The sequence below is a fragment of the Lampris incognitus genome, chromosome 4 (assembly GCF_029633865.1).
Source record: "Lampris incognitus isolate fLamInc1 chromosome 4, fLamInc1.hap2, whole genome shotgun sequence".
In the NCBI taxonomy this organism is placed as follows: Eukaryota; Metazoa; Chordata; class Actinopteri; order Lampriformes; family Lampridae; genus Lampris; species Lampris incognitus.
The window spans coordinates 314,221-336,364 of record NC_079214.1 but is presented as its reverse complement, the minus strand read 5'-3'; the positions used below and the strand labels follow the sequence as shown (position 1 = coordinate 336,364).

Below are 22,144 nucleotides of genomic sequence, written 5' to 3'. Positions count from 1 at the left end.
ATTTCAATTGAGGCGGGGACTTTGAAATGACCTGAAATCTGCAGCCAAATTTTTACCAACATGTCACCTGCCCAACCAGAGGCAGTAAGACTCTCGACCACTGTTAGTCCATGGTCAAGGCAGCTTACATGTCTATCCCACAACCTCACTTTGGGAATCCAACCACCTGTCAGTGCTCTTGCTTTCTGCCTACAAGCAGAAAGGGAAGTGCGCGCAGCCAACTGTAAGGACAGTACAGTGCTGGACTCCAGAAAAGAAATTCTATTTTAGGAATGTTTTGAATCAACAGACTGGTCAATTTTTAAGGATTCAGCCTTGAGTTTGAATGAGTAGGCTGAATCAGTCACTTGCTATGTTGGATTCTGTGTAGATAACTGTATTCTAGTACAGACTATTTGCTGCTAACCCAACCAGAAGCCATGGAGTAACAGTGACATTCACTTGAGTTTGAGGGTGTGTACCACTCCTTTTAAATCGGGGAACAAGGAATGCTACAAAAAAACCCTATATGATTTAAGGACAGCCATCAAAGCCACTAAAAGACAATATAGGGACTAACTGGAAATTGACTACAGAGGTTTTGACTCACAGCACATGTGGTGGGGGCTGCAGGCGATTACAGGCTATAAATCTAATCCTAGTGTGGCAAACAACACCTCTGCCTCTCTTGGATGGGTTTAACAACCTTTATGCCCACTGTGAAGCTCACAACTTGGCCCCAGTGACATCAGCACAGTGCCCACCCGATGAAGTCAATCTACAGGTGATAAATGTGATTAAGTAAAACTTTTAGAAGGGTCAAGGCTCGTAAAGCTGATGGTCCAGACGGCCTCCCTTCCCATGTCCTCAAGGCACGTTACAATCAACTACCTCTGGTTTTAATTGACATTGTTAACCTGTTCATGTCATTGTGTGTGTTCCACTATGTTTTAAGAAAACCACCATTGTGTCTGTACCCAAGATAACGCTAGTCTCTTGCCTTAATGATTACTGACCTGTTGCTTTGACCTCTGTTATCATGAAGGCCCTGGAAAGATTGGTTGTGTCATATATAAAAGGTAACATTCCTATAACCCTGGACCCATTACATTTTGCCTACTGTTCCAGTAGATCTGTATGTGACTGGTGTATTTTTTCATTGCATTGTGTAGGAAAGACAGGACAACTTCTCTCATGCATGGGATCTGTATTCTGTCGCATATAAACAAAACAGGACAGGTTTCAGAAAACGTCAGATCAGCTCCTGCTGTAGCCTCTTTCTACATGTCCAAAGTGGGAAAGACCGCGTAGCTAGCAATACAATCTTTTTTTACAAAAAGAAATAAAACATATCTGTCGCATATAAACAAAACAGGACAGGTTTCAGAAAACGTCAGATCAGCTCCTGCTGTAGCCTACGCAAGAATTGGGACCCACATTAGACATAAGACACATTAGGAATGGATAAAATAAATTACAGGGACAGACAAAAATGAACACATACCTCTTTCTACATGTCCAAAGCGCGAAAGAGGCAGAAGTCAGGGGGAACATATGTTTTATAGCTACTAACAGGTAATGGCGTCACAACAGGGAGGGGCTACTAACAGGAAATGGGGTCACAACAAGGAGGGACTACTATAAGCGTTTCCTGATGATATAATAAAATAAAATAACAATGTTGGCAATGAAAATAAAATAATAATAATAATAAAAATAATAATCATGTGGTGATACTTTGTGTAATTATATAATATTTTTTGGTTATGACGTTTTTAACCATGCTACATTCACCCCACTAGAATTACACAAAAATTGAAACATATCACAAATTGCAATCACCCAACAACACAACACCCACAATAAAGTCAGCAATACCTGCCACCTACTAAGGTTAGGAGGGCCACAGACTGGCAAAGCGCCAAACAATATCTAAAACCACTCCACGGACAAGACAAGCTGCCTTTTACACCTCACCAAAATGGGCACAAAGGGGCGACGACTCACAAAACGAAATCAACCAAAATAAAAAAAGAAATGGCAAATTCCACAGTGGACATTATACGAACCAAACAGCAATGTAGGCCTACATTACACTACCCATATAAACACATTAGGCCTAAAACAAAAAGGAGGCAGACTGTGGCGCAACGGTAAAGTGTGGACTGAACTGAACCATGGTTTCCATCAACCTATGAACTGGCCTCACTACTCTGCCATACCTAGAGCGAACACTATTCTCTGGGCTCTGAGGTAGGATGTCAGTGAGGGGAGGGGCATGGGGCAAGGGGACGGTGTGAGATGAGCAGCATCATCGGTGGGGAGGACATCTACTGCAGGGGAGGGGGCGCGCTCAACAGGTAAGTCACTGACACACTCCATCTCAGCATGGCTGGACTGATCATAGACCCAGGAAGCAGTGCGATCATGTTCACCTGGGTTCTGCCATGAGGATGGATCCGCATCTTGAATGCTCGGCCTCACTGTCAGGCTCTGACACTGCCGCTTCAGGATCAGGCATGTGCAGCGTAGAGGGGTCATGGGACACTGTGTCAACACTCTGGACAAGATCACCCTCCACAACCAGTGTGTTGTCGAGAGGGAGGAAGTTGACTGATAGGAGGAGTTTAATGTGGACAACTCTCACACGACCATTGCGGTCCCTGATCCTGTAGATGTGGAACTGTGGCTTGGAAGCAACAACAGTGTGAACATCCGGCTCCCACATGTTGGCGAGTGTCCGCTTGCCTCTTCCGCCTCTGTTCGCCACTAGGAACCGGTCACAGACAAAAAGAGGTAAGCCCATGACTCTTTTGTTGTACTGGTCCAACTGATGTTTTCGCTCCACAGAGGAGTTCTTCTGGGCCAGCAACACGGCAGACTGGAGATCGGCAGACAGAGACTTCACATATTCATTATAGTCGCAGACTGACTCGTCACGCAGGACGTTCTTGAACAACAGATCTACTGGCAGGCGCGGAACCCTCCCAAACATCAAATAGAATGGGGCAAAGCGTCGTCTCGTGCTGCGTGCAGCTGTAGGCAAAGGTCATGGTTTGGACCATTCGAGGCCACTTGTGCTTTGACTTCGGCGGGAGGGAACGCAACATGCTACCCAGAGTACGATTGAAACGTTCAGTGCCCCCATTCCCCATGGGATGGTATGGGGAGGTTCGGGACTTCCCAACGCCTGACAACTCCAGAAGCTCGGCAATCAGCTCGCTTTCAAAATTAGCCCCCTAGTCAGAATGAAGGCGCTGCGGGAAACCATAGACACAAAAAAGTTTTCCCACAGATTCTTGGCCACCCGCTTCGCAGTATGGTCTCGACAGGGGAAGGCATGTGCTAACTTGGCAAAATGGTAAGTTATGACGAGAATATCCACAGGCTTGTTGTTTTTGTCTTCAGCAGACCAAAAGTCGATACACACACGTTCCAGTGGAGCCGAAGTTGTAATGCTCTCCAGCGGGGCCCTTGCTGCCGGCTCTGGAGTCTTGCTGAGCACGCATCTGGGACAGTTCCTGACATAGCTTTGCACATCCCTCTCCATATCGTAACAGAAAAAGCGCTGACGGACCAGCGACAATGTACGAAGCTGACCCTGGTGGCCAGCCAGGTCGAGAACACCACCCAAGGCCTGCGATTTCAGGGAGTCTGGAAGGACGAACTGGAACCTCCTGTGTTTGGTCACTTGGTCCTTTGAGACTCTGTACAGGGTTCCATCCAACACGGTAAGGTTCTCGCATTGCTTCAGAATCCGTAAGACCATCATGCTCTCCTTATCCCGCTCATGCCTCGAAGGTTTCCGCTTCCTCTCAATGAAGTGTAGGACTCTCCCGATGGTAGGATCCTCTCTCTGGTGGCTCTGCAGGTCTGCGGATGAGAGTGAGAAGAACACATCTTGGCCAGGAGGAGCTAGCCCGCCAAGGTGACCAGCCAAGGAAGCAGCCCTCTGCATCGGGCCGGACTCCCAATCCCCACAGGAGGAGAGGAGCGATGACACATCCTCTTCGGACAATGACACGCCACCAGTAGCACACAGAGAGTGGTCCTCGGCAGACTGAGCCAGACAGGTCACATGGAATGCATCTTGCACACAACTGTCGTCGATGCTGCACACTTGTTCCAGCAACTCTGAGTAGGGCTCTGACAGGAGATGCTGGCCCAGAGCTTTGACAAAGGGAGTCCTGCTGAGAGCATCAGCTACCACATTCAGTCTGCCCGGGACATGTTTGATCTCAAACGAGTACGGGGACAGTTGAGAGACACAGCGCTGCTCACACGCATCCAACCTCGGCTTTGTCACAATGTATGTGAGTGGGTTGTTGTCAGTCCAGACGGTGAACTTGTGGCCCTTGAGCCAGTGGCTGAACTTGTCACACACGGCCCATTTCAAAGCGAGGAACTCGAGTCTGTGAGCAGGATACTTCGCTTGGCTGCGATTGAGGGCTTTACTGGCAAATGCGATGGGTCGGGCTTTGTCTTCGCTGGCAGGGACCTGGAACAACACTGCACCCAAACCATCCAGAGAGGCATCAATAGAGAGGATGAACGGCCTGTTGAAATCTGGATGGGCCAGAATGACAGAGTGAAGCAGTGCAGACTTCAGGCCCTCACAAGCCCTCTCACAAGCCGGATCCCAGTCCTGGGGAGTCAGGGTGCGGAACGTCCCCGCTCTCCTGCAGCCTCTAGAGCCCTTCAGCTTGCACTTCTGTCCTCCAGTCAAAGCAAAGAGAGGCTTTGCCATCTACGAACAACCAGGGATAAAATGCTGATAGTACAGCGCCATGCCGAGAAAAGACCTGATATTCTTCTGGGAGAGGGTGCAGCCATCAGCTTCCATCAGATCATCTTTCTGTAACCCGGAGATGACAGTGACCTTTTCCTGGTCAACAGAGACTCCACTGACATCAACCACATGACCTAAGAATCTCACAGACTTCCTCAAAAAGTTACACTTCTTCTGTGAGAGCTTCAGGTTACTGGCTCTGAGTCTGGTAAAGACGACCTCCAGCCGCCCCAGTGCTTCTTCCTCCGACAGAGCAAACACCAGCAGGTCATCCAGGTAACAGAGGAGGCTGGAGAAGTTGAGGTCACCGAAAATGCTAAGCATCATGCGCATGAAAGACGCCGGACTGTTGCACAGACCTTGGGGGAGCCGATTATATTCATACAGGCCGAAGGGTGTTGTGAAGGATGTGAACCTCCTGTCAGACTCATGGAGCGGGATGTTGTAGAACCCTGAAGTCAGGTCCATGGTGCTGAACAGGGCGTTTTCTCCCAGGGCAGCGAGGCAGTCCGCCTGATGGGGCAATGGGTGAGCGTCTTTGACAGTCTTGACATCGAAAGTCAGTGCAGATCCTCAGGTCTCCGTTCTTTTTCCAGACCATCACGGGGAGGGGGGGGGGGAGGCATACTCACTGATCGATTTACTGATAATGCCTTTCATCTCCATGTCTGACAGCACCTCTCTCAGCTGTTGATAGTGGCCGGGGGGGACACGGCGGTAAGGGAGGAGGAAGGGGTGGTCATCAGAGAGATGGATGCGGTGGACGAACCCCTTCGCTTCTCCACAATCCAGCTTATCCCTGGAGAAGACATCCTGGTAGGAGAGCACAAGTTCAGCCAAATTCCTCCTACAACTCTCAGTTACCTCACAGCAATCAACATCAATGTCTCCCAAGACACAATCCTCCAGCAGCTGCACCGGGTCTCAAGCTGACTGTGGAGGCAAACTAGATGAGTCAGAGGCGTCGATATCCGATCTGCACATCCCCTGAGTGATAGGCAAATCTTCCACAGCCAGACAGGGGAAAACATCAGCTATCTTGGCATTCCAGCACAGTGTTATGGGTTCAGGTGTTGGGTTCAATACTTTGACAGGCACCCAGCGCTCCCCCCACATGGGTGTCACAACTCGTCCCACCAGGATGTTTCTGGGCGTCGAACGTGCAGCAGTCGGCTCCACCATCACGGTGCTCCAAGGTGAGATAGGAGACCCACTGGGCAGCTTCCCCCACACCACATACTCGCGCTGAGGAAGGAGTGTGACAGCCTCTCTCAGTCGCACAGTACCCACAACATCTGGCACCTCCGGGCCCGACCACCGGGTAATACAGCTCAGCAGCTGGAGAAACTGCTCACAATCAGGGTCAGTGTTGCTTGAGGAGATAAGCTTCCAGTACATGTCATCCCCCTTCATTTTCTGAATGATAGGTCTGAGAACATTGCTCCCTACAATAAACTCATCCTTTTGGTTCGGAAGAACGAATGATGGAACAGTGAATTTAAAACCATAAACAACAATCTCCAACTCATAAATGCACTTTGGTCTAGTCATACCACCACCACAACCAACAAGGACAACATTGGGTGGCGCTGGATGGGGACAGGGTAGAGCCCAAGAATCTCTAAGCTCACTCTCTGCAGCTTCACTGAGGGTACGTGACATATTGCCCGAATCTAGCATACCTTTCAACACAACTTTGTCATCAATCTTAACAGGAGCATAAAACAACTCACTACTCTGCTCTACTCTCTGAGAGCCTGTCAGTATGACTATCTCATCTCCAGGTGATGCACTACAGGTCTGTACATAAAGTGAATGCAAGTCTTCTTCTTTACTGAGGGTTAAATCACTATTGCCCCTGCTACCCCTCTCATCACACGGGCGCTCTGGTTTAAATCTGCAGCGGGAGACTGTGCTGGCATAACTGGGGGCTGGGGGCCCATGGGGCATACATTCATAAAGTGCCCAGGCTGATGACAGTGGAGACAAAGTCTGTGAAACATGCAGTGTGAATAGTTCGTGTGACTTCTGTTACCACACACTGAGCATGGGGAACTGGACTGAGTGTGAGTGCGTTCTGGCATGCTGGAATAGCCTCCTGACCAGCGAGGTTGGATCTGGGAACGGCGGGAGTTACTCTGAGACTGGTGAGAGTAGTTCTGGGACTGGGTGGGAGCGTGGCCTGAGGTAGCTAGCGTTGCCGTACACAGAGACAGGACCTTGTCAAACAGGGCGGTAACCTGCTGAACATTCGCATCAGTAACAGGCACAGTAGGCATAGGAGGAGACTGAGCAGCCAACACAGGGGGTTGTTGAGACTGACTGGGAACAAGAGTATATGCAGTGGCAGGTGCAGACGAAACCGGTGGAGAGGTTACTGTTGAGTCTTATCTTTTGCAAAAGACTCACCCGGTTCTTTGATTCAGGTCGACATAGGCAAATAAGAAGTCAGATGACTTCTTGCTGGTTCGTGATGTTTTATTTGGCACACAACAAATAGTTCACAGGTAATGCTGCAGCGCTGGAGACGTACCCTCGGTGCAACTGGGAGTTGTCTGCCAAATAACAGAAACACATAGTGATATATACTAAAACAACAAGGCGTGGTTCTTTTCAGAGACAGGCGTGATCTTCTTTTTTGGTTTCCCTTCGTCACTGTCGATCATGTTTTCCTCGTGTTGTTTTGCATGTGTAGCGCGTGTCCTAATCAGGTTTATGTGCATGGCGTTCCTGCTCCAAGGCCGTCCTAATCAGGCCGGCATACACAGACTCCCTGGCCGTCCTAATCAGGCCGGCGTACACAGCGTTCCTACTCCCAGGCCCAGCTCCTTTAGTTACCACGACAGGCTGGTGCTGTGTGCCACAGTGAGTGGCTGGCACCATCCATTCATGTGTGCAGACTGAGACGTTTGCATGTTGGGGATGGGCAGCTGTGCTCTTCAGACTCCTCACATGACCATCCAACCTCTCCTGGACTTCAGCTGCTATTCACTGCTCCACGGGCTTGAACTGGAAATACACTGCCAGTCTGGGGTCAGGGCAATGAGTGATAAACATCATGACTACCTCTGCACTCGGATCCTCAACACTCTTGTCTCGCCTGCGGAGGCTCTCATCAGCAACATCGATGACTTTGTTCAGTCGGATCCAATAATCCATTGCACTCTCTGACACGCACGGCACAGTCCCATAAAAGTCCTTCATAGGCATGCTGGAGTATGTGAGCTCGATGAAATTGCGTTTGAGGATGTCAAATATTGTGGTAGGAAGCTCAGCTGGACTGACTCCAGGACGACTACGGAGTGACACTTTCACCACATCTCTAGCTTTACCACCCAACCTGCTCATTATCAGGTCAGACCTCCCAGCATCTGAGCCGCAGGCCATCCTGCTCATGTATCTCCTCATCTTATCTTCCCACTCATGAATGGAAAATGTCTCAGACTTGTCACCTTTAAAAAGGGGAGGGGGCTTGGACTCTGACTGGACTACGACGTTAAATTCTGTGGGATTGATAGTTACATTCTGGTTGTCTAGAGGCTGGGACTGAGACTGGGGGCTGCTGGGCAGGTGCATGGCATGGAAGCTAGCAGCGATATTGTCACTAATCTGCTCAGCTAAATCAGTAATAACACTGCCCAGTGTTTCAGTAGGATCAACAACCTGGGGGGAAGTCTGCTGAGACAGGTGGGAGGTGTGTATGATAGGTGTTGAACTGGCAGAGGGACCCGACACACTAAACAGTGACTCATCATTCCCCTGATCAAGGCCGCCCACAACAGGACACACAGACCTAGACCTAGCTCTCCCATACCCAACCGACAATACTAACTGCCCTCTAGCCACACTAGTGGACTGTCCCCTTCCCACACCATGAATGAACTGTCCCCTTCCCACACCATCAGTAGCATCATGCCCATCAGAGAAAGAGCTAACAGGGGTATTGAATATATCTCTGCTACCATGTCTCAATTAGGCTATAACAGTGCATAAACAAACAAAATGAAACAAAAGCAAACAAATTCACAGCCTCAAAACATCTAGCCTATGGCTTCAAATACCCTAACAAGATCACAGGAAATAGTTTACCTAAAACAAAACGAATTCTCTTCTACTCATAAATAAACATACACAGCTCTAGCCAGCACCATTTGCAGAAAAGAAAAAAAACTCGACAGAAAAAAAATTCCTCCCAATACGATCTCCCCTCCCTCCCCCGCACCATTCAGCACGGAGCTTAGCTAGCTAGCTGGCTAGCATCTGTAGCACTGTTAGCATAGCAGGCTAACCATGATACCATGAATGGAGCGGGGCGGGCTGAGAGAGGACGGCGGCTGCAGCAGGTGGCGACGCTTTCTCATCGGCGACGACGTATCGGACGGGTCATAGGGCACCAAGTGTGGCCGTGGTACTGTTTCATTGCGTTGTATAGGAAAGACAGGACAACTTCTCTCATGCGTGGGATCTGTATTCTGTCTGTCGCATATAAACAACACAGGACAGGTTTCAGAAAACGTCAGACCAGCTCCTGCTGTAGCCTACGCAAGAATTGGGACCCACATTAGACATAAGACACATTAGGGATGGATAAAATAAATTACAGGGGCAGACAAAATGAACACATACCTCTTTCTACATGTCCAAAGCGGGAAAGAGGCAGAAGTCAGGGGGGACATACGTTTTGGAGCTACAAACAGGAAATGGCGTCACAACAGGGCGGGGCTACTAACAGGAAATGGGGTCACAACAAGGAGGGACTACTATAAGCGTTTCTTGATGATATAATAAAATAAAATAAAAATGTTGGCAATGAAAATAATAATAATAATAATAATAATAATAATAATAATCATGTGGTGATACTTTGTGTAATTATATAACATTTTTTGGTTATGACGTTTTTAACCATGCTACATGTAGATGATGCTATCTCACTTGCTCTGCATACTGCTCTAGTACACTTGAAAAGAAAAATACAATGTTACAATCAAAGAAGGTTGAATCAGTTCATCTGGATACGTTTATTGACAGGTACGTTAATCCAGATGAACTGATTCAACCTTTGATTTTCTTACCTAGATTATTGAGCATGCATCAAGACAATGTTACAATTTACATTTAATTTACAATTTCATTTAACAGACACTTTTATCCAAAGTGACATACATCTGAGAGTTAATACAACACAAGCAATGATCTAGTCAGGAGAGGCAACAATGCAAGTAAGTGCCAAAAAACTAGGTTTAAGTCCGATAGGACATAGGTGTCAACAGGCGGTACACAAAGGCAATGCATAGGGTGTGTAACGGGGGCAGTCCTATGCTGTTCTTTGCTGGTCAGCTTGCTGCACGCCCGCCACTTCCATCATCAGCTCTGCGTTGTGTTCTATTTTCGGTGGGATCCCAGATGTTGTGGGGGGCCCTCAGTCTCTCATCATCATCATCATCATCATGATCAAGGAAGGAGGGGGGACACACAGGACTCTATTTGGCCCACCTTGCCATTTATTTTGGTTTCAAACCCTTCGACAAACGTCCAGTCCTCCAGCGGGAGCGGTGTTTCTTACGGACGTGGGGGTCGAAGTTCAACCACTGCCCGGACTTCACTCGTGTGCGTTAGAAGGAGAAACCGTCCACGGGACTCCGATGTAAGAAAGGATAAACAAGTATTTTATCCCACAGCTTGCAGTATCTTCTTACAGAGATACTCAAGGTTACGTTCTCCTCAACCAGCAAAACTGTCCTACGGTAAGAAATACGTGTGGCTCGGCTCGATTGCTGCTTGAGACTCCTCCCACAAAACAAAAATGGCCTCTCCCGCGTTCCCTCTTCCGTGTACCCACAAGACCTCTCTCTTAAAGCGACAGTACATGTATATGACGGTCGTTGGAAAACATACATAAAAGTAAATAATGACATAAAATAAAATGTAGTAAACACAAATAACAGCACACAGACAGGATTTGGTGATATTTCATACTCAAACAAAATAAAATAAAAACATTAATTTTAACCTGGTTACATTCACCCCTCCTGAAATTCACCAACATCCTGACAGCAGGATAAAAAGAGAAAGAGGAAAGGAAAAGTCCATCACTGACTACTGGCACAAGTGAAAAGAAGGATCTAGTCCTCCAGTCAACTTAGGAGCTACCTCGGTTACGAGGTCCAGAAAATAATGAGGTTGATCAAGTCTCAGAATTCCCTTAGATCAATGTGACGCCTGATACGCCACACCATGCACTTGGCCCAAAACAACCCTGTCTGATAGACACCTAATAACTCACATTAAACTAGTTTGAATGACTCCAACCTCCATCAAAGTTCAAACCCTCACATTCCGTAGAAATGGCATCTGAGCCATAGATTCTATTAACCTGTTCACTGACCTCACCACCCTCCCTGTGCGTGTCCTAACCCGACCATCGCTCTCTACTTGTGTGCGTGAGACAGTGCGAGCTGCAACATCTGTATCGAGTGAGGGTGGTGCCCCTGTGTGCGAATCAGTGTGAGATATAACACCTACATCGAGTGAGTGTGATGCCTCTATGTGTGGTGCATGTGTGTTGTGTGGTGCGTGTGTGTTGGGTGGAGACTGAGCAGTGGCCCCCACAGGACTGACTACCAGACTAGACGGAATGAACTCTTCCGCTTCTGCCCACTCAGATCTAGGCGAGTCTCCAAGTGATGAGACTGCTAGCCCCACTGCATCCGCTGAGACCGTCAGGCCATCTGCACTGTCCTCCTCATCGGACTCTGCGCAGTCAAGCAACTGACTGGATGTACTGGACTCCTCACCCTGATCTAACTCAGGAAGAGGCAAGAAGTTGACCTCCAACAAACGGTTCCTGTGCATCACTCTGGTGTGCCCCTCTGTATCCTGAATCTTGTAGACGTGGATATTGGGGTTGACACCGACAACCGTGTACACTCCGTTCTCCCATTTGTCAGCCAACTTTCTCTTCCCTCGCTCACTCTGGTTCGCAACCAAAACACGATCCCCGACAGACAGGACAGTGCCCTTGGCGTGTCTGTTGTACTGTCGCGCCTGATGCTGCTGCTCAGCCGTGGAGTGCTTCTGAGCGATCTCCATTGCACTCCTTAGACAGGAAAGCAGAGACTGAGCATAAGAGTCATAGTCAACAACGTGAGGATCATGCAAAACCTGCCTGAACATAACATCCACCGGCAGTCTTGGGACACGCCCATACATCAGGAAGAAAGGTGCATAACCCGTGGTCTCGTGAACAGTGGCATTGTACGCGAGCGTGAGAGAATGGATCTGCTGAGGCCACTGTTGCTTCTGCTGAAGCGGAAGGGAACGGAGCATATTCCCCATCGTGCGATTAAAACGCTCTGTCCCGCCATTACCCATAGGATGGTAGGCCGTCGTGTGGGACTTCGCTACACCCGCCAACTTGAGAAGCTCTGCAATCAGGTTACTCTCAAAGTTTGTGCCCTGGTCAGAATGTATTCTCTCTGGAAACCCGTAAACACAGAATACATGATCCCAGAGTTTCTTGGCGACCTGCTTCGCTGTCTGATCGGTGCAGGGGAACGCGTGAGCAAGCTTAGTGAAGTGGTCAGTAACCACTAAGACATCGACTGACTGCTGCTTACTGTCCTCAGCGGACCAGAAATCCATACACACAAGCTGCATCGGTGCGGAAGTTTTAATGCTCTCCAGGGGCGCGCAAGCAGCTGGCTCTGGGGTCTTCCCAAACACACATCTTCGACAGCATCTGACATATGCTCTGATATCCCTCTCCATGTCAGGCCAATAGAAACGCTGCCTTGCAAGAGAGAGAGTACGGTCCTGGCCCTGATGACCAGCGTGATCGTGGATGCCAGACAGTGCCTTGTCTTTCAGACTCAGAGGTAAAACATACTGAGACCTCCTCTGCTTGGACACTGGGTCCTTTGTCACCCTGTACAAGACACCATCATTGACTTCCAACTTCTCCCACTGTTTCAGCAGCCTGAGGACCTTCTGGTCAGCACCATGCCTCTCACGTCTCGATGGCCGCTTCCGAACAGCGACAAAGGGCAACACCTTGGAGATGCAGGGGTCCTGCTCCTGACTCAACCTGAGCTCCTCGGTGGATAACATTGGCAGTGTATCCTGACCACCCGACAGATGCTGAACGTGCTGGACCAAACTGAGTGCTGTGAATACTGATGCATCAGGCCAGTCACATTTGGCTTGACAAAAAGCCCTGACCTCAGCTGCATCACAAGCAAACCCAGATCGCGCACTACTCACTGTTTGGGACTGGCAACTGAGTCTGAAAACATCCTGCACAGAGTCCCCCTCAACCCCGTCGGCTTCCTGAACAAGGGCCGGGTAGGGCTCCCTAAGTAGCCTCTGACTGACGGGCTTGGAAAAAGGGTCGCGACTCAAGGCATCCGCCACCACGTTTTTCTTCCCTGGCAGGTGTTTGAGATCGAAAGTGTAAGACGCCAACTTAGACACCCAGCGGATCTCACACGCGTCAAGCTTCGGCTTCGTTAGGAGATAAGTCAGCGGATTATTATCTGTCCAAACGGTGAAGCTTTGACCCTTCAGCCAGTGGCTGAACTTTTCACAAACACTCCACTTCAGCGCCATGAACTCCAGTCTATGAGCTGGATACTTCCGCTGTGAGGCACTGAGGGACTTGCTTGCAAAACCAACAGGTCTGGCCTTGGACTCTCCTCGGGGCACTTGAGACAGCACCGCGCCGAGTCCGTCCAAAGACGCATCGACCGACAAAATGAAAGGCAGCTCAAAGTCTGGATGGGCAAGCACCACACACTCCAGTAACATCGTCTTCAACAGATCAAACGCTTCCCCACATTCCACCGTCCAGTCTGCGGAGGTAAGCTTACGGAAGCTGCCATGGGGCTTCTTATCCTTAGCTGACCTCCCCCTCCTCTTTTGTCCAGCTGTAAGGGCGAACAGGGGCTTAGCCACGGAGGAGCAGTTCGGGAGGAAATGCTGGTAGTAAAATACCATACCAAGGAAAGATTTGATCCTGCGAACAGAAGGCGTGCATCCATCACCTTCCATGAGATCCTGCACTGTCATGTTGGAGATGACCTCTACTTTGGAGGGATCGACAGACACACCTCCGCCATCAACCACGTGGCCCAAAAATCGCACCCGCTTCTGCAGCAGATGACACTTTTTCGGAGCCAGTTTCAAGTTGTTCTCCCTCAACCTCTGAAACACAGTGCGGAGCCTCGACAGAGCCTCAACCTCTGACGGCGCGAAGACAAGAAGATCATCAAGATAGCACAAAAGCTTCGTGAAGTTCAGATCCCCAAAGATCCCAATCATCATTCTCATGAAGGCTGCAGGGCTATTACAAAAGGCCCTGTGGCATGCGATTGTATTCATGCAACCCAAGGGGAGTCGTGAAAGAAGTGTACTTTTTGTCATCTTCATGCATTGGGATGTTGAAGAAGCCAGAGGTGAGGTCCATCGTACTAAAGAGGCAGTTACCACCCAGCGCGGCAAGACAGTCCGACTGGTGTGGCAAGGGATGAGCGTCTTTCAAGGTCCGAGCATTCAGCCATCTGAAATCAGTGCAGATCCGAAGCCCGCCATCCTTCTTCCATACCATAACCAGCGGTGAAGCGTATGCGCTCGAGGACTTCCGGATAATCCCTTTCTCCTCCATATCAGTGAGAACCTGTCTCAACTTCTGATAGTGGGCTGGGGGAACCCTCCTGTAGCGCAAGCGAAAGGGGCGCTCATCCACCAGATGGATGCGATGTGTGTATCCTGTGACCTCGCCACAGTCCAGAGAGTCCCTGGAGAAGATGTCATGGTACTCGGTGAGCAGCTGAGTGAGCTGGGACTTGCATGCCTCACTAACCTGACAGGAGCTGAGGTCAATGTCACTGAGTCCGGGCTCTGACAAACTCCTAGCCGGCTGGACAGGGGGACAGGCACTATCTGTGGCGTTGGACTCATGCCTCCCTGCAACTGATTGCAGTCCCTGGAAAACATTAAAGTCCTCAATCGCCAAGCATGGAAACACATCAGCCAACTTGCAGTTCCTTTTCAGTGTGATGGCTTTGTCAGATGGATTGACAACAGTCATGGGTACCCACCTATCACCCCAGAGCGGTGTGACAAGTCGACCTACGAGGACACTGCGTGGCATGGCCTTGGAGTCTGTTGGCTCCACAACAACAGTGCTTCCAGCTGACATAGGCACCTTAGCAGGAAGTCTGCCCCAGACTAAGTGCTCGTGCCTCGGTAAGAGTGTCACGGCCTGGGTGAGCTTAACAGTACCTATCTTCTCAGGAACTGCACCACCCCTCCAGCGCTCTACATTCGTGAACATGGACAAGAACTGTTCAACGTCAGGACTAGATGGATGTTCCTGTCTGGACGCGATGTCCCAGTACTCAGTACCACTCTTGAGTACATGGGCCACATGTTTAATGACGTTTGTGCCGACTATCAGATCATCATGCTGACCGGGCACGACCAGAGTGGGTATGACAAAGGAAACACCATAAAGCTGCATGTTGAGGTCATAAAAACCATCAGGCCTAGTCTCCAGACCACCGCAGCCAATCAAGACAATGTTCTCTTCAGGCTGCTGCTTCTCAGGTAAAACACCCCCAGAGCGGAGCTTCTCTACTGCATTTTCACTGATACTGCATGACATAGAGCCAGTATCCAACATGCCATTAAGCTGCACACTCTGGTTGACAAGAACAGGAGCATAGAACAAGTCACTGAAAGCCTGAATCCTCTGTGTCGCCTGAATGACCATACGCGAACCCTGAGGTGCTTTGGCACACTTGTCTTCAGATAAGTGAGCCAGGTCGGAGACATCAGTGAGGGATACATCTACATTACCCACACCATCCCTCTCTAGGTGTGGGTTTAGTAGTTTAACGGACGAGACTGACGACCAGCTCTTCCACCAGGCTGAGAACGGAGCTGGTTGGGCGGCTGAGGGTGAGGACAGTCCCTCTTCCAATGACCAGGAGACAAACAGTTTATACATCGGTTCTCCCGGCTGCAGTGGGAAAATGTGGAGTGATCCGGAGACTTACAAACCCTGCACAACCTCTGTGGTGCGTCTGGCACCCGCCCTGCGGCGTTAGCTGGCGGTTGAGTCAGCGTCGGTGTCCGGACTGCAGCGCTAACTGGAACCTGAGTCTGCATTGTGACCAAACGGTCTAGCAAGCTCACCAAACTCCTCATATAGTCATCACCGCCAGAGACAGGTGCGGGAGACGGTGCGGGAGACGGTGTAGGAGACTTTGCACAAAATGGTATAGGAGAGGACGCATGAGCCGGGACGGGAGATGGCACCACCGGCACGGTCGTGTTCAAGTCGCGAGCCACGTCGACTACAGGGACATGAACCTGTGAATGGAACATACGCTCTACCGCGCCTGCTTCACGTTGTCTACCTGCAGCAACACGGGACTTCCTCTCCAGCATGTGCTCATCAAGCCTCTCCTGGATCTCGCTAGCAGACCATTTCCCTGCGGACTTGAACTTAAAAACATTGGCAAGAGACTGATCTGGACAGTGTTTGATAAACATCATGCTTACCTCGTGGCTTGGCTCTTCAATACTACGGCCCTGCCACTTCAAGCATTCGTCAGCCACCTCCACTGTTTTATTAAGCCTAATCCAATACTCCATAGCATCCTCACCTGGCTTGGGCAGCGTACTGTAAAAGTCCGCCAGGGGCATGCTCGAGTATGTGAGGTCATTAAAGTGTTGCTTCAGTACATCAAAAATAATGTGGGGGTTCGCTATGTGGTCGACAGATGTGTTGCGCAGCTTTATCCTCACCACGTCCCCTGCTTTCCCCATAAGCTTAGCTAGAATCTCATGTGACTGCTCACTAACTGGAATGGCTCGCTTCCTCAAATACAAAGTCATAAGGCTCTCCCACTCATGAACTGTAAACTTATCAGAGCTATCGCCCCTGAAAATAGGAGGCTCCCTAGCGTCTGTCTGCATTACTACTCTAACACTAGGAGCTGTCTCCAAACGCTGTTCAGCAGACCTAGCACTGTCTGTGTGTGTGTTTCTAAGCACTTGTGTTTCCTGCAGCTTAGCAGTGATTGACTCTGCTATCTTCTCTGCTAACCGAGTAATGAGCATGGCTAACTCACCCACTGGCTGCTCGCTGTTACCCAGCACAGCCCCTTCGCTGATACCTGGCCTGGCCCGTTCTACGTAGCGTGTGGAGGTGAACTGAGGAGTGCCAAATGTGGTCGGGTCTCTAGGTCCTGGTGCTCTGGTGTCTGGTTCCCCGCCCTCTAAGAGCTGCCCGAAACTCCTACCTACACCTAGCCGTAAACCCCCACCCACATCTAACTGGTACCCCCTCTCCATAGCACACTGGCGATCCAAAAGATCCTGATCAGCAATGTTACCCCCACCTACGTACGAACCACCCTCTGCCATGTTCCTACCTCTAACACTCAGATAAAATAAAAAATAAAATAAAAAAGTGAAAAGCTCAATTCATTTAAATAATTGAATCTAGAAATCACTAAGAGATTGAAACAATCACACACAATCAACAAATTCACCAATAGATTAATCACATATGCACATATCCAGTAGTTTAGATCAATAGATTATTCACACGAGTCCTTCAATCACATCAACATTAACCTTTTTTTCCTTTTTTTTTCGTGTGTTTTTCTTCCTTCAGTATATACAAATGCCCTGTTCACAAGCCCAGTCCATGGTAACCACAGCTATGACTGTCCAGTGTCCACACAGCTCAACTCCAGTCCACTGTAACATGAGTGTACAGTCTATAGAAATACCTGAGGACGTCTGGGGCTTGATGACGACAGCAGCCTCCCGCGGCGAGCAACTGATGTCGCTCTCAGGATCCAGGAGGGTCACGGCACCAATGTAACGGGGGCAGCCCTATGCTGTTCTATGCTGGTCAGCCTGCTGCACGCCCGTCACTTCCATCATCAGCTCTGCGTTGTGTTCTATTTTCGGTGGGGTCCCAGATGTTGTGGGGGGCCCTCAGTCTCTCATCATCATCATCATCATCATGATCAAGGAAGGAGGGGGGACACACAGGACTCTATTTGGCTCACCTTGCCATTTATTTTGGTTTCAAACCCTTCGACAAACGTCCAGTCCTCCAGCGGGAGCGGTGTTTCTTACGGACGTGGGGGTCGAAGTTCAACCACTGCCCGGACTTCACTCGTGTGCGTTAGAAGGAGAAACCGTCCACGGGACTCCGATGTAAGAAAGGATAAACAAGTATTTTATCCCACAGCTTGCAGTATCTTCTTACAGGGATACTCAAGGTTACGTTCTCCTCAACCAGCAAAACTGTCCTACGGTAAGAAATACGTGTGGCTCGGCTCGATTGCTGCTTGAGACTCCTCCCACAAAACAAAAATGGCCTCTCCCGCGTTCCCTCTTCCGTGTACCCACAAGACCTCTCTCTTAAAGCGACAGTACATGTATATGACGGTCGTTGGAAAACATACATAAAAGTAAATAATGACATAAAATAAAATGTAGTAAACACAAATAACAGCACACAGACAGGATTTGGTGATATTTCATACTCAAACAAAATAAAATAAAAACATTAATTTTAACCTGGTTACAGGTGCATAGAATCAAAAGTTTTTTTTTGGTATTTTTATTAACACCATCAGGTGTGGAGGTGTTCATGAAACAGCTGGGTCTTTAGCTTCTTCTTAAAGATGGAGAGAAGGATTCAGCGGAACAAATGGAGTTTGCTAACTTATTCCACCACCAGGGAACTACAGAAGAGAAGAGTCTAGCTAGTGACTTACGGCCCCGTTGAGGCGGAAGTGCCAGGCACCTTTCACTGGCAGAGCGTAGTGAGCAGGACTGGGTGTAGTAGACCTGAATGAGGGAGTTCAGGTAGGTGGGAGCCGTTTTAATTGCTGTTTTGTAAGTGAACATCAAGGGTTTGAATTTGATGCGGGCAGCAACTGGGAGCCAGTGGAGGGATATGAACTGTGGAGTGATACCTATGTCAGAATGTTATTCATGTATTACAGCTCTGCTTGTAATACATGAATAACATTCTGACATAGGTATCACATAGGTATCTGACATAGGTACCATCCAAACTGGTGAAACTCAGAGGTCTTGGTCTGGGCAACTCTATCTGTAACTGGCTATTTGATTTCCTGACAGACAGGCCCCAGACTGTGAGAATAGGTAAAATATCCTCATCTACATCAGTTCTTAGGACCAGTGCACCTCAGGGCTGCTGTCTCAGTCCCCTATTGTTCAGTCTGTTTACACACGACTGTTGCCAAATATGACAACAACAACATCATCATCAAATTTGCAGATGACACCACAGTGATTGGACTAATGAGTGGCAGTGATGAGAGGGCCTATAAGAGGGAAGGGGAATATTTAACCATATGGTGCCACGATAACAACCTCTTTCCAAATGTCAAGAAGACAAAAGAAATCATTGTTGACTTTACATAGTTCAGAGGAAATCACGTTCCTATTTCCATCAAGGGGTCGTCTGTTGAAATTGTGGACAGTTGTAGATTTCTCGTTTTACACATCACAGACACCCTCACATGGTCTCTCAACACCAGTTGCATCCTGAAGGCGGCACAGCAGAGACTGTATTTTCTGAGGCGTCTCAAGAGTTCTGGTTTGAGTCCCAAAACTCTTATGAACCTTTATCACAGAGTGATAGAGTGTGTGACAGAGTGTGCTGTCAGGCTGTATCACAGTGTGGTTTGGCAACCTGACTGCTCAGGACTGCAGACTGCTGCAAAGGACTGTAAACACTGCAGCAAAAAGCACTGCGATGGAACTACCATAACTTCATAATATGTACAGCCCTCGCTGCACAAGGACAGCCCAACACACGCTCCCGTTCTGTTCTTACTCCCTCCATCTAGAAAACGTTTCCGGAGCATCAAATCACACACCAGCCGTCTCAGTGATAGTTTGTTTCCACAGGCAGTCAGGTTGCTGAACAGCTGACGCACCCATATGTACCTTATATTGTTGTGTCATCATGTGCCGTATATATTTTTATATTTTGTTATTATGCATATGTATATACTTTTTGGAGAGGTGGGGGCAGGGGATGGTGTGTCCTTTGTCCTTGTGCCCCTTGTGTTAAGGCATGAGAGCCAGAACACAAGAGTTTCATTGTACTGTAGCAACTGTCGGCAGCTCTGCGCGGAGGGAGCGCAGGGGCTGATGGGACTGTTAATGTTCAGGTTGAAATTGCTATAATTTATGTGTTCAAATGTTTGGTTCATGTTAGGATGTGTTGTTTGTTTGGGGGTTCAACCCAGGCTAAGCAGAACACCGTTTATTGACTGACTGTAGGGCAGTGACGCAGACTGCTGTCGCTGGTTGTGACATCGGGGGAGACATGGTTGTGTGTAGTCAGTTCTGGTCTGTTGTGGTGGTTGTGAAAATAAAGTGGCACCCGCGGGGTTGTGCAGTGTACGGGACATGCTACCATTAAAAAGAGACTCTCTCTTCCACGCCAGCTCACCACAATATTCGACACATGATAATTCAGTTGAACTTGTAAATGTCCTCTGGTACTGTCCAACAGCCAGAGGAGCCCAATGATTTTTGATGACCATAGCTTAACAGCAAAATATTTGTTCATAAATGTATAGTAAAGAAAGGCACATCTTTAAATGAACCTTTGTAAAAGTCTAATGCTGTCACATGAGAGAATAGCAACGAGAGAAACAGTACAGCTGTTGGGAGGGTCTCATGGGCATCAGGTCATTATTGCTTGGTAGAAGACTACTGCAGCATGGATTATCCATTACATAGAAAACTGCTACTGTACATAAACCAAGTGTGAAATAAAGCACAGGTAATGTTGTACTTACATTATTTACAGTGTCTGTGTCCACCCCAGCTTCCAGCAGTAAGTTGGCCTCTCTGTCAAAGCCATGCTGAGCTGCGTAATGCAGAGCATTCATGTTGTCCTGCACACATTAGCAAATATGATGATGGCAGAGGCACAGCCATAGCTCTTTCCCCTGACTTTGCAACTTGGAAATGTCAAAACATTGCATGCAATTCTGTCTCTTAATTGTCAATTGTATGATTGTGTATGGTAGTGTGATGATACGACACACTACTATGAGTGAAAAACCCATACGTTTGTTAGAGCATTGACATTGCAGCAGGAGTCCAGCAGTAGCTTGACACACTCATAATGACCTCCGTCAGTAGACACATGCAGTGCGGTGAGACCATCCTGAAAAAGATTCAAAAGTGCTTGTCACTTTTCCAACACCAGGTGGACTCAATGTTGATGGAAAAATGAAAAACCCACAAACGATCAAACAGAAATAAATGCATGCTGTTCTAAAATTTAAACGACCTTCAGTGTGCACTCCTCCCCACTCACAATATTTCTGTCGTCGACACTGAGCCCGGTCTCCACGATCCTCTGCAGCACCGCCGTGTGTCCGTTCTTTGCTGCTAGATGCATGGCAGTGTTCCCTTCCTGCATCCCGGAGCAGAAAGGTGTCATAACATTTGTGATATCTCTCAATATAGAAAAATCCCCAAATATATCTAAATGAGGGGCGTCTGGGTGGCGTAGTGGTCTATTCCACTGCCTACCAACATGGGGGTCGCCGGTTTGAATCCCCGTGTCACCTCCAGCTTGGTCGGGCGTCCCTAGTCCCTACAGACACAATTGGCCGTGTCCATGGGTAGGAAGCGGGATGTGGGTATGTGTCCTGGTCGCTGCACTAGTGCCTCCTCTCTACTGTACTGTACTTACTGTACTGGTCGGTCAGGGTGCCTATGCAGGGAGGAGGGGAACTGGGGGGAATAGCGTGATCCTCCCGCACGCTATGTCCCCTTGGTGAAACTCCTCACTGTCAGGTGAAAAGAAGCGGCTGGTGACTCCACATGTATCGGAGGAGACGTGGTAGTCTGCAGCCCTCCCCGGATTGGCCGAGGGGGTGGAGCAGCGACCGGGATGGCTCATTAGAGTGGGGCAATTGGCCAAGTACAATTGGGGAGAAAAAAAATCCACCCCAACCCCCCCCAAAAACCTTAAATGATCTCTAATGTGTGTGTGTGTGTGTGTGTGTGTGTGTGTGTGTGTGTGTGTGTGTGTGTGTGTGTGTGTGTGTGTGTGTGTGTGTGTATGAGAGACACTACCTTGTCCTTCAAGCCATGTTTACAACCCATTCCAATAAGGAACTCCACCACCTCCACTTGTCCATGCTCAGTGGCCAGGTGAAACGCTGTCTTCTGGGACTGAGCAGACGTTCACCATCACGTCACACAAAAAGATGTTTACATGAGATGTTAACTCTATGCAAGACCTAGAAAGTATTGCTGTCAAACTTACACTATGTCCGCCTATGT

The 22,144-nt window shown here is 48.7% G+C and overlaps 1 protein-coding gene across 1 annotated transcript in view; it reads right to left on the bottom strand.

Annotated features, from left to right (window-relative positions):
• Positions 1–22,144, bottom strand: part of ankdd1a (ankyrin repeat and death domain containing 1A) — a 165,615-nt gene that overhangs the window by 56,723 nt on the left and 86,748 nt on the right. Inside the window, exons 6-9 of the mRNA XM_056279135.1 lie at positions 21,935–22,033; positions 21,168–21,266; positions 20,916–21,014; positions 20,641–20,739 (exon numbers count right to left, since the gene is read on the bottom strand). Of these exons, the coding sequence (XP_056135110.1) occupies positions 20,641–20,739; positions 20,916–21,014; positions 21,168–21,266; positions 21,935–22,033 (396 nt within the window). The remainder of the gene's footprint in view (positions 1–20,640; positions 20,740–20,915; positions 21,015–21,167; positions 21,267–21,934; positions 22,034–22,144) is intronic.